General features: G+C 35.6%; 1 protein-coding gene across 1 annotated transcript in view; it reads right to left on the bottom strand.

Moving 5' to 3' along the window:
• Positions 1-260: 260 nt before the first annotated feature.
• The window catches only part of LOC139135917 (plexin-B-like), a 30,237-nt gene continuing 17,689 nt past the window's right edge, over positions 261-12,808 (bottom strand). The window contains exons 19-32 of the mRNA XM_070703694.1: positions 8,286-8,534; positions 7,100-7,276; positions 6,343-6,574; positions 5,624-5,715; positions 4,638-4,756; positions 4,364-4,426; positions 3,710-3,784; positions 3,450-3,516; positions 2,938-3,018; positions 2,348-2,520; positions 1,889-2,021; positions 1,533-1,679; positions 927-1,001; positions 261-733 (exon numbers count right to left, since the gene is read on the bottom strand). Of these exons, the coding sequence (XP_070559795.1) occupies positions 389-733; positions 927-1,001; positions 1,533-1,679; positions 1,889-2,021; positions 2,348-2,520; positions 2,938-3,018; positions 3,450-3,516; positions 3,710-3,784; positions 4,364-4,426; positions 4,638-4,756; positions 5,624-5,715; positions 6,343-6,574; positions 7,100-7,276; positions 8,286-8,534 (2,028 nt within the window). The 3' untranslated portion in view covers positions 261-388. The remainder of the gene's footprint in view (positions 734-926; positions 1,002-1,532; positions 1,680-1,888; positions 2,022-2,347; positions 2,521-2,937; positions 3,019-3,449; positions 3,517-3,709; positions 3,785-4,363; positions 4,427-4,637; positions 4,757-5,623; positions 5,716-6,342; positions 6,575-7,099; positions 7,277-8,285; positions 8,535-12,808) is intronic.

Here is a 12,808-nt window from a genome sequence, read left to right as displayed (position 1 = left end):
CGGTTACTGCATACTTGAGAGCTATTTGGAAAACTGGAAACTATAAAATAACACTCAAATTGTTCTACGTAATCATACGGACCTACAAGGGATTCAGTCATTTCAAATAGCCTTATGTTTATATTTGTTGAAATCATACGTGCATCTGTGCTGTATTACAATATTATGTGCTGGTAAACTACACGATAATTATGTTGGGGAAGCTGAAGCTTGACATGAACGGGCAACAACGTATTATTTTTGAAGCTATGTACACTACTGATAATACATTAAAACGTTCCAAATTATCAAACGGCATCTAGAAACTGTTTTAAGTAAGTGGTCATTGAAAGGGAAACAAGATTATAAATTCTGAAAACACCTCTGCTCCCTAAACATGCCGTGATCTTTAATTGAATTTCAGATGAGTGTATTGTGACTTATGTTCTGGTTGTATTGATTGGTACTCTGACGGTGTGAGTTGAGGTGAAGCTTCCTCGGGCCGTTCTTCCCTGTGTCGCTGAAGCATCATATACTTTGATCTTTGTTCAGGATACAGTTCTTGGTATTGTGGAGGATTCTGAGGTAACTGATGGAGGCTATCGTAAAGGACAACCGGCCTTGGCTGCAATGATTCGTACTTGCCAGGTATCTGTTCGTACTGACGTTCAACCAAAGAAGATATCAATTCCTTTAATGCGACTGCATGACCTTCTTTCTCGCAATTCTCATCATTCTTCAGAGCCTCCGTTATCTGTTAATGGGTCATTTGAAGAATTAATTTCTTGAAGAAATACCGATATTCTAGACAATGTGGCGTTAAGGACACGCCCTAAGTGAAAATCAGTATCCGAATCATGTTTTCCCTTCTAGAAAGGTGAAAGTGCTGACGCAGTAAAAGCTACATTTGAAACAATCTAGACCAAAATGTAAAGTATTTGCAGTACCTCATCATGGAATCCAAGAACAAATTTGATCAGCTCATCCAAGGCTGCCAGTCTGTCTGAGGAAGCACTTTGATCCTAGGCGAAAAAGTTATGGTGAGAGGAACGTAAATTGCATGTGGCATTCGTAAGCTTATTTTCTAATGAATTTAATTTTCACAAACTACAGTCGAGACCATTATTTTACGAACTCAGTTCTTGGCGTCATTTTTTGTTGCAAGAGTTGTTAGTTGCACTATTATCATTATTTACCCGCATATAATAATGTAGAATGACCGTCATTGCTTTCAGACAGGCTTATATAATTTTTATTGAGAAGAAATAAAGCAAATGCGATGTGAATATGTTATCGATGGCACTTGAAGAGTCGGCATAGGATATATATATATATATATATATATATATATATATATATATATATATATATATATAAGAACACACTTTCCATAACCGTTGCGTTTTTATCGTTGCAATCCTTCAAGTCAGCATCGTCACAAGATAGTAACCATGTGTAAAGTTTCGTATTTCTGTTCTCGTTTTCGTGTTCCTAATAACAAAATGCTCTTTAGATGAAACTAAATAAATATTTCTTAAATAAATATCACAAACCTGTGAATGTGAATGCTCTTCCACATATTGCTTGAGGGTGCCCTCACTGACACTTGGTAAAGCCTTTATATCATCAAAAAACTGTTGTAACTGTGTCTTAAATGTTGATACTTCTTCGTACAGCTCATCAGTTTCTGAATGGGAGTTCTTAGAGAAAAAACGGCATGTGGCTACAAAGTTAATTCACATCTTACATATCTGCATGTCTGCAACACATTTGGGTTTGACTGTTTTTTCTCCTTATAAATACTAGCACATTGACTGTAAAAATTTTAGAAGTACAAATAAGACATTGTTTTGTAATATGATGTGGGATTAAGGCATCAAGCATCACTGCTGATGAAAGTTATACTTACAGTGGTTTCGGAGCAGATCTCAATGAAGGCCTGTGCTACACCTTCAAGACCCCTCTTTACATCGTTCGTTGGCTTAATGTCAAGCACATACTGAGGTGACCGCAATATCTTGGCCCATGGACCTAAATGTAAGCTGTAGCAAAAATAAGCATTATGCGTCTTTTGTATTCAATTTGAAAACTACAGAGTACAAAAGCATGTTTACATAGGCTAAATAAACATACAATATTGGAACTACGACGGTGTGCAATCGAGCGAGAAGCGAGAATCTTAGGCGATTAATCTCAACGCTTTGATCAGACCAATCAATGGAGAACAGAAAACAAAATTAAATTGTCTTTCTCCATTAAATATCATCAACAAATATATTGTGCAATTATCAGCATTGTAAAGGAAAAATATATGCTATTTGAGATGCTTCAAGTGATAAGATTAAGTTAACAATGTGGTATATCCTACCTGTCACATTTCCACGATCGAGTTACATTTCCATCACTGATACCATGTTTCTCAGCTATGCTATCCAGCATATCAAACATAAACTTGATTGGAGCAGGAAAGTGAGAGTGGTGTTGTTCGTCCAACGTCAACATGTTCGCAAAGACCGTGTGCACCTTATCTCTCGTTGAACCCTATTGTGACATGAATTGACACTATTTTATTGCATAGAATACCCGTCTACAATTAACTTGTGCAAATTATTCATATAAGACTCGAACATAGATTAAACTTCCTATAATATCAATTTTTTTTGTCAATGTGTCCGGTAATGCATTTTTCTTTTGGATTTAGGTCACATACAAAACTCAAATTTGATTTTTAAGTTACGCTAGAAAAATGTAGAAAGGATTGTTTTTCAAAGATTTAGAGTGCATGAAGCATGCAATAAATTCTCTGTAGAGCAGATTTGGCCTTCATTAACCTCGCTCAACCTTGCGTTTAACAGTCCTGATTTACGAGTCCTCCGATAAAGAGCTCTTCCGCTGTTCGATTGCAGTCTACCAGAAGCGTATTCGATTACTTGAATTAGTGTCGATAATGTAAGTTACCGTGAGCATTTGCCGAGGTTCTTTATCAGCCTGTGTCGTCATGGCAAGAAATAGCTCGTAGATGGATTCACCAAGACAAGTCTGTAAATAAAAGTGTTGCATAAACGTTGGTGTCATAGTAATATAATTTTTAATAATGATGATGTAATATAGTACTCGACAGCAAACACACACAACACAAACAACACACAAATAAACAAGGCCCCAGATTTCATAACCATATATATATATATATATATATATATATATATATATATATATATATATATATTATATAATGTATAATTAAAATATTTTGAAAAATACAAAATACAGTGATTTATCTGATTTTATTAATTCATATATCGATTGTGAAAATGAACAATTTCGTGACCACCCCTTTCTCGTCACACAAACGTTAAATTTCTCAACATATTACCGACTCGCTCTTGCATTCATCTCTTTCTATAGCTATATACTGTACAAAGATTATATCATCGGTATAAATAGTCTTTTACGGACATAAATATTACCTTTATGTAAGAATACAATGTAATTGCAAACCAAGCATTCAAAATAGATTCCATTATAGTGTCGCCCCTATCAAGAAAGGAGTAAATTGATTAGTAAAATTTTATTATAATTTCTGTATCTCAAGTCTAGCAAATGACTGATTAAGGTGACTCAGTGTAAGTGATTTGTGATGAGTATTGCTCTGAAAAATACAACGAGACACAAAAATTGCGTTGAAGAGAGAATGTTGTTGTATTTCGATAGAACATGTGATTGCTACCTGTTAAGCATAGACTTTGTCTTCTTTGTTCGTTCAGCCTTGATTACAGCATCAGCAAACAGTTCTTTCAAAATTCTGTGAGGTAATTTGAAAAACAAATATTAGGCACGCACGTTTGTTTCTGTGTTTCTTTGTGTCTGTTTGTGACATTTCCTATCTGTGATTACGAAAGGTGGTCAATGCTGAAGGACGGTAAGTCTTGAAACACACTCACAAAAGAACAAGATGTTATCTACTGTATTACTTCACAATGAGAGTAAATTGCCGCAAGCCTCTTCACGGAGTCATTTCACTTTAAACCTTTATAAGTGCTCGTATCTGTCCACTGCAAGCCCTACTTTCTCTATTATTTGGTACTAATAATCAACAAAACTTCATGAACATAGAAGATTCATGGCTAAAGGTATAATAGGCGTCAATTGTGAAAGCCAGTTTCCGAGTGGGGTGCGGTGATTGACAAAGTTACGTTGAGAATATTCTTCGAATAGGTATTAGTGTACATTAGTCCCGGGTGTTGGTACAGGCTATGACGAAGTAAAATGCTTAAAGTTTAAGGCAACATTCTCGATTTTATCAAATTTTGTAATACGGTGATATGATGGTTTGCGTGCTGTGTCGTGTCATGTTATGTTTTGTATTATACACAATACTCACTCGGGTAGGTAAATCTTAGTCTTCTCGTGAAGAGCTATTGTTAGGAGATGTCCAAAGGCCTTTCTGGAGACAGTAAATTAATAAAACGTAGACGTTAGCTAAGATTTGATATGATCGTAGCGATAATAAAACGCTTCCGACTGCATGTCTGAGCTAACCCAAACTAACCCATATATGTAGAAACTGGATTAAGGACAGACACTCAGTGACGAAGAAAAACATTGACATACACTGTAGCTGACCTTAGTACAATAACATTTGAGACATGACTTACTTTTGATCGTTCGCCATTCTCCTTTGTTGTTCCAGAGTGCGGATTAACACAAGGCAGAAGAACTTGTTCATGAGCAGAGAGTTAAACTTTTCTAGATCCATTTTACGATTAGTATTACTCTATAAAAATAAGTCCATTTTATTAAGTTTGATCAGTGCGCACGTTAGGTGCCTTGGTTTGGTAAATGATACGACTCGAAACATAAGAGTTAAAACGCAACGATTTGTGTGACTTCACAATAGTGTATTTTACGTATGGGATATTGTGCATATCATATCAGATGAAGAAAAAAATCGCTTTAAAATTAATTGCATTAAAAATGTGTAGATTCAGATACGGTGCGCAAACGTACTAGGCTTATAAGTCATGTAGGATGGTTTGATAATCGACCTAAGTTTGAAGAGTTTTGGATCAGCAAGGAAAGTCTAATGAACTACCTGAAAATAAGTCCATTACATTCAATAAGTCAAGTCTGCCATGCGATCTCAATTTTTATATTTCCTTTATTAAATTGAGAAACAAGGTTTCAATAAACGGTAAATATTGTTGTCCCATACATCGGCAACACCTTCAGTTGCAGTTTCATGGAATAGTAACTAAGGACAGAGCATAGAGATTGTCGCATCATCTGACAATGAATTTCCCCTTTCTGTCCGCATCAATCAACACGTATTTTTCATTTTGAGTCCGTTGCAAAATTATACGAACATTTCATTAATAATGTTATCTACGTCTTTCAATGAACTCTGCGAAAAGTACCGTAAAATTGCCGTTACATATGTCGACGCGGCCCAGAGGATGAGTAGAGAGACGCAATCCTTACATACCCTGGTAGAGTAATACCAAAATATTTTAACACAAGCTTCAGTCACTTCTTTATGGTGCGAATAATGAAAACATAACACATAAGAAGGAAAGCACGGGAACACGTTTTATGGAAAAAATGAACATAGAGAAATTTCCAGGTGTTTATTTATTGAACTTACGTTTAAATTTTCGAGTCCTTGTTGACCAGTGTGTAGATCATATACCATATTTGCAGTATATTTACGGTAGTCTGAGAACGGAAGATTTAAATCTAGACAGAGGAAATAAGATATGTTTTATTGTTAGGAATATTGCAATTGTAACATTATTGAAATCCTTAGTCTACAATATATCAAATCATGAAAAGGCAATCAAAACAATACCCAGATTGCCTGTTTAATCGATTTGCAATAATATATTGCTGGTTTATCTTCTTACACTCCCACACTCAGGTTAACACCTGTAATTCAGCTTCATTGTCTTTGACATACAGCAAGTAAATATAGGTGAATTGACGAACTCAAATCACTATTCGAGGAGAGAATATTGATGTTCACTTCATTATATGCCACAAAGGTTTTAATATCTGTAGGCCACGTTTATCGGTGTTTGACAGTATGGATGAAATAGTTAAATATTTGAACGACATGTAATATTTCTGATTTGCCCTGCTTTGATATGATTTGCAACCCCGGCAAAATGTATCAACTTCAGCAAACAGACGTAAAGAGACCTGAAGTCAGTATTATCTTGGGTGAACATCAGTGGCTCATTTCACGTATATTAGCCCAACTTGAATTTCCATTTATCCATCAATATAGTTACAAATTAAAACTGCAATGATATGGCAACTCTTTCGGATCAAGTCTTGCTGTGTCCTGAAGAATATGGTCCTTACCCGGGCCCGCTCTCATTGCCATAACCATTGTTTGCAATCTGTCTTCAGTTTCTGCTATCTGTCTGTCCAACTCTCTGTTTCTGAGATAACATACTATAACGATCACAATTGTAACAACGACCAACAGCACAAAGGCGGCAACTAGACCTCCGATGAGCCCGAACGGCATAGCCTCACTGATGATAGGATATTTTAGATAGCCGATGAAGAATTCTAAATTTCCGACTTCTACCTAAATAAAGAATAAATGGATTTACATCCAACAAATGCAGTTGGCAAATCACAGAACATTTTGTAGGAACTTTGTTTGCAATAGCACGATCAAACAAAATATCACAAATAAGACTACAAGCACAAACCTGATAAGTGGATTGGCAAATCTGAAATACTAACTGTTCAGGGTTACTTTGGGGGAAGTTTTCAACTGATAAAATCTCAAATTGCTGGTGCAGTGATATTCATTAGATATCTTCTTACTGTTCATTGGACTCTCATAATAAAAATGTCAACTTTCAAAAATATAATATCTGTCCTGGATAGGAAAGCTTAATCTGTGTAAGTGATCGAACGTGGACTAAACTGTCGAATACAGAGTTTTGTGAAAATCATTATATTACTATCTTAACATTTTTCGTCTTATAACAGGATATAAAAAGTTCCTGTCCTCGCGCTTTCTTGAAAGGATATTGTAACCTATATGTACTCGACTCAGAACGTTAACATAAAGTACATTGTTAGCAATTATTGCCTAACTTACTATAACGACTGGAAGACCATTCTCTGTTGGACTTCCACTTTTGTTCACACCTTTAGGTTCATCATCCGGTGGAATACAGTTTAGTTGGACGTCCGACAAACTGACGACCCTGCATTCTTCTTGTCCAATGGTGACTATTACTTCTCTTTCAGTACTGGCTAAATTCAAGCTTTTACCCTGCAAAGTATAGCAAGAAGACATGTTTGGAATTCAATTATTCGACCTAACAGTGTTTTGTGTGGCAATGTGCCACACAAAACACATAATTTAATGATTTGCTTTTGATATCGTCTGTACCAACGTGATGACATTTTCCTGTTATATAAATGTACTTTATTCAGTCTAATCTCTTTGTCGGAAATTCATGATCATTTTACTTCTTTAGATCTTTTCAGGAAACTGTATGATGTCATAATCGAAGTATTTTTGCGATAAAGGTATTGAGTCAAACAACCCGTTTGCACTACTAGAGTCCTTTCTTTTTGGTTTAAGGGCGACTTTCATCTTTTCTGATATCTTATTGAATTCATGTTCTTCGTATAATATAAGAATGGTGCTGAAACCCCTTTCCGAGAGTATGCAGATTATGGACTCTGAGTCTTAAAAATTCTTATTTCTATATTAAAAGTCACGTGGCTTCAAACTGCATGGCTTCAAACATACAATATATATATGAAAGATAAAGGAATTCATCTAATCATAAACATCAATAAAATTATTGCAATAATAATGTAACGCACAATTTGCATGTAAAAATTACCGTTCATATCTGGCACCCTACGAAACCATCGTATCAAATTCTTATGTCAGTTCATCAAATGAGGATTAAACCAAAGTTGTAAACACCTTACTGAAATTAAGCTTTTTGTGGAAGCATGCTGGTAAAACATGAGTAGTGTCTTTGTCGACAGTGTCTGTTTTGTATGCAAATCGCCGTGCAAATAACCTAAGGTGTTTAGTTAATAATATTCGTCTCTGGGATTATATCAATAAGGAGTCAATGAGACGTTAATGACCGCTAAATGTGTTAACCTGTATGTGAGTTGAAACACGTTTTGGGAACCAATATGTCATCTCCGAATGAAAGATTGAAAAATTTTTAAGACAGTCAGTCTATCGCAGCCATAGTTCATAAACTGGGAAGAGCTTTATGTATATATTCATTCGCGAAATTTGTTTAACATACCCGAACAACCAATTGCCCTCCTTGATGTTCTCTGATATTTCCTTCTTCTGGAAATGGGTAATATTCTGGATCAACTACGATCTCAAAATCAAAGTCAAGTTGCCTGACTTCCTCCACAGCGTCCATTATAAATCCCACAGTAACCTCGTTATCACCACTGTTTTGATTATTCCGCAGTGACGTTGAAATGTCGACAGACGGTGAGATGCAATCCATTTCGCTGAATGAGCGGACGTCACATGGCTGCTCCTACATATATTTTTAAAAACAGATATTTCATGGACATCTAAAATTTTCTTCTTCAAGTTAGACCATTACGAAATTATCAATGCTATGTTCCATGACTATGAATATTCTTCCAAAATTGTGTGAAGCATTTCCGCTGGAAAATCAGTGACATTGACAAGTGTTCTCTCTGCGAGGTTTCTGAGACGCATGAGCATTTGTTTGTGAATTGTCAAAGAATTGGAGAATTTTAGGACCGTCTTTAAATTATATTTTGTACATTAGATATTAAGTTCAATATTAGCTATCAAATCATTGTTTTTAAGTTTCAAGCCCCTTCTTAACTTGCCTTTATTTGATTCATAAATTGCATTGTTACAATAGCAAAATATTGTGTTTTCTCTTAACGGGCAAACTTCAAGAACGATGCAAATTGCTCCAGATCAAAAATGTGCTTCGGTTTCTTTTATAAGTATCTACTCTACTTGTATCATATTGAGATAATTTTTGGATAAACCTTTTGTCCTAAGACTCGAGTCTTTTCATTAATCTGAAGATTTATTCGACAACTGTTAAACATCTGTTATTCAAATCTTTTCGGGCAATTGCCTCGGATTGTAACATTTCCTTTTGAACCCTGTATCGAACTCTAATTAGTAAATAAACATATAGTTATATAAAAAATATATGCCATTAAAGGCCCAATAGATGTATCTTTTATTTATTTTTATTTTTCTTTACTTCCAAACAAAACAAGTTAGTGGTAATGTACTGATTGAGGGGTGTTTATACAAGTGTAATAAACTGTCCACTGGGACTGCATGTGCAATTTTGAGCAAGATAGATAATAAACGTTTGCCCAAACATAAAATGGCGCCCTCATGCAAATAAAGCAAAAGCACTGTTCGTCATGCAGATATGCATTGGAATCTTCACAGAGCCAACAGAGAAGTCAAATATAATGCATAGTGCTGAATGTTTTCCGCTTGGACGTCATATGCTTTGTCTTCTTTGTAATATTTAACCTTTTTTTAAAAAATGGCGTGAAATCAAAATAATGGTTAAAATTTAAATTCACCTGTCCAAGTTTCCAGTAGTGAAGGAGTATATCCTCTAAATTTGTAGAATTCAAAGAAAACCAGTGAAAATTGAAAGCCTTTTCAGGTCAACCACAAAATTTTCTCACCTTCATCAAATATCATTAATACTTTTTTTTTACTCTGACTTTTTTTACTCTGCAAAATTTTTCATCTTTTTTAACTATGTACGTTAACCTAATTTGTTTGTTTTAACACTTTAATTTTGTCATGCTTTATTGATATTTTATCGATTTTAAATGTGTAAAGCGCACTAAGATGTATGTGTAGTACGCTTTTAAAGAATTATTATTATTATTATTATTATTATTATTATTATTATTACAAGTTTAGGGGCTATAAGTATTATATAGAAATCTAATAACAGTTCATTGAAGCTGTGTGGGAATTCTGAAAATGAAGTGTTGTATATTTTTATTTTGTCAATAGGGGTGCCTTCCAATTGTTTTACGTGCAGCGCAGAATTATGCATCATACTGTACGGCGAGAGGGGTATATCATGATTAAGCCAAGGGGTAACTAAACGCTTGTCGGAAAAGTGACACTAAGCAGTTTACGCGATACCAGCAGGCCTAGACTTTTAACTTTTGTGCGAACTTTACGGATACACGTTCAATCGGTTCAATTTAATTTTGTTTTTAGTTTTCTTCCATCAAAAGTCACGACTATGAAAAAGATTTCCAATATAAATTAAAAATCTCTCTCTCTCTATTTTCCATACAGTAGGGGTAACATTAAAAGTTCATTATATAAATCTAACTTAATTGCTTAATGTAGGTCTCAGACCCCCCAACCCCAACTCTAACTTAACTGACCTAAAATTGAAAAACATTTTAGACACGTATCCTGTACTAATTCTTTCATAAACGTAGGCCTACCAATGTACAATGGATTCATTCTGATACTTTAAGACTTATTCAGACTTACTTCGTAAGCGTCATATCGGTATTGCAGAATAAAACATTTTTCTGCATTTCGCATGTTTCGCCCTGGCAGTGTAGTCTGGCAGAAACCCTGCGATTCGCGTTTTCTCTGTCGGAACACGCGCGCGCCCTTCAGAGACGCGACGCGAATCCCAGAGCATGCGCAATTGAGAGTGCGTGGCGTGACCGCAGAACGTCTCCGATCTTGCGCTACAGTGTCGTTGACCTTTAAAAATGATGGAATGGTGACAGAAACTGGAATTACTGCATAGAATACTTTTCAGGATATCACATGTGAGTGTCTAAGGTACCAAGTAGGACGTTTAGGAAATCCTTTCAGAAACTTCACGCCGCCTGTGGCCATTTTGTGGAGTATAAGCTTATAGGCTTACGTAACTGCAGCGTAAACAGTATTTCTACTGTACATACTGCCGGAACATATATGATGGAAATGTTTGCTATCATGTCGTTCCATTATTCAGATGGAAATGCCGCCCTCTACTCCAAACTTTGAAAAAAACAGGGTGACAGATTTTGGAATGCTAACTCTTGTATAACAATGACGTAATTTAATGGGAAGACATTTGTATTCGAGCACGGCTACAGTACAGATTTTGATTCGAGAACTCTCACCATGTCGGATTCACTGAAACAGTTAGTTGTATGCTCAACAATCCAGAGGGTGAGTCGAACTTTTTCCTATGTCCATGTAGAACTTGTGCAAAAATAAGCGAATCCACATGCAGGCCTTTGGCGAATCAATAAATGCGTTTTTCACCAAGCTGAAAGGTGGAAAGATTAATTATTTTGTAGCACGTCAGTAGTTTGATATGACTAACGCCTTTCACAATAATACTGGCTATTCTATTGAGCATCGTGCTACAGGTCAAAATCTTATTCCTCAGGTTGATATACATATGTAGAGATTTTTATAGAAACTATTCCATAGCTATTTACATTTCTTTATCACTTTTTGCGGTTTTGCGGTTTCCTGTTTTTTGTTAGCCGATTAGCCGGCACATGCCAAAACGACTAGTCTTTGTGGTTTTCTATAATTTTGAGTTGGCACGCGCAAAAACGATTAGTCTATTGCTCTAGTATTTCTGGGCACGTTTAGTCTCACTGTTTACTTCCGGTTGGTTAGCAACTGCAGTTTAATTGACAGCCGATTCTTTATATTTAGGGTAAATTGTTGCAATAAGTGTTTCCTACGACGTTCGCACAAGTGAGAGCTCTATACTATGTCAAGTAGGGAAGTATTAAACTTGATATCTTGTAATATTCCCCCCTTGTCTTGGCCTGCTGGGTTTTTAAAAAGTGTTTAAAGGTATACAGGCACCATGTTCAAATTAAGCCGTTGCAACCATGAAAAGGGATCTAGCTGGTCATAGAGTCAATTGGGTCACGCCAGGTCACACTAAAATAATGCACCACTACTAGTACATGGTCATAATTTTACTATAGTTAAACAATCAGAAATAATTTGTCTTCATTATTCTTCCTGGAATGAGACAAAGAAATCATTAATTGTCAATCCATAAAATAAATAAGTACCAGTGAATCTTGGGTGCTAAGGGGAATTGGGTTCACAAAATTAATTTGAGATACTAGTAGAATTAATTTTATCACATAAAATTAATTTGAAGGCATAAACTTAATTCGATGAATGCGAAGTTAGTAATATAATACATAGCACTTATTTGAGATGACTGCATGGAACAATATTAAAAATGCTTGAAAAATTATTTCTGGTCTATATGAAATTAATTCTAACACACTAAAATTAACGGAAAACATAATTTTGACCAGAATGGCCCCAATATACATTATCTTTATTATTATACACTGCGTCTGCAATCTTTGGAGTTTTCTTCGTACAGTAAATTTCGGTATCAGAGGACGCAGAGTCCAATAACTTTGCCGCGGAGTACAATAACTTTTGGTGTTATTGGACGCTATTTGACCTTTGACCTCAAAACACCATTACGTCAATGCGGGGAAATACTTCTAAACATTGGGTACTTCACAACGTTAGTAGTGGTGAATCAAAAGCCTGTGAATTCGGGTGAAATTATGCTGCCGGCCTACAATTTCTCACACGTACACTGTGCTGCGCGGGTTTGAAATTTCGTTCTGTGCGCGTTCTCAGTTTGCTCGCGATCGCTCAGTGCAGTGCGGGACGGTCATCCCCCAAAAAGCTTTAATTTTGATTTTTTGGAGGTAAAATTGGATTAAAAAAGGTGTATAATAATGAGGTTATTCCCAAAATACCGAGATT

Source organism: Ptychodera flava, chromosome 6, assembly GCF_041260155.1.
Source record: "Ptychodera flava strain L36383 chromosome 6, AS_Pfla_20210202, whole genome shotgun sequence".
NCBI classification, from domain to species: Eukaryota; Metazoa; Hemichordata; class Enteropneusta; family Ptychoderidae; genus Ptychodera; species Ptychodera flava.
Note: the sequence above shows the minus strand (reverse complement) of the source record. Positions and strands in the feature narration are given on the sequence as shown.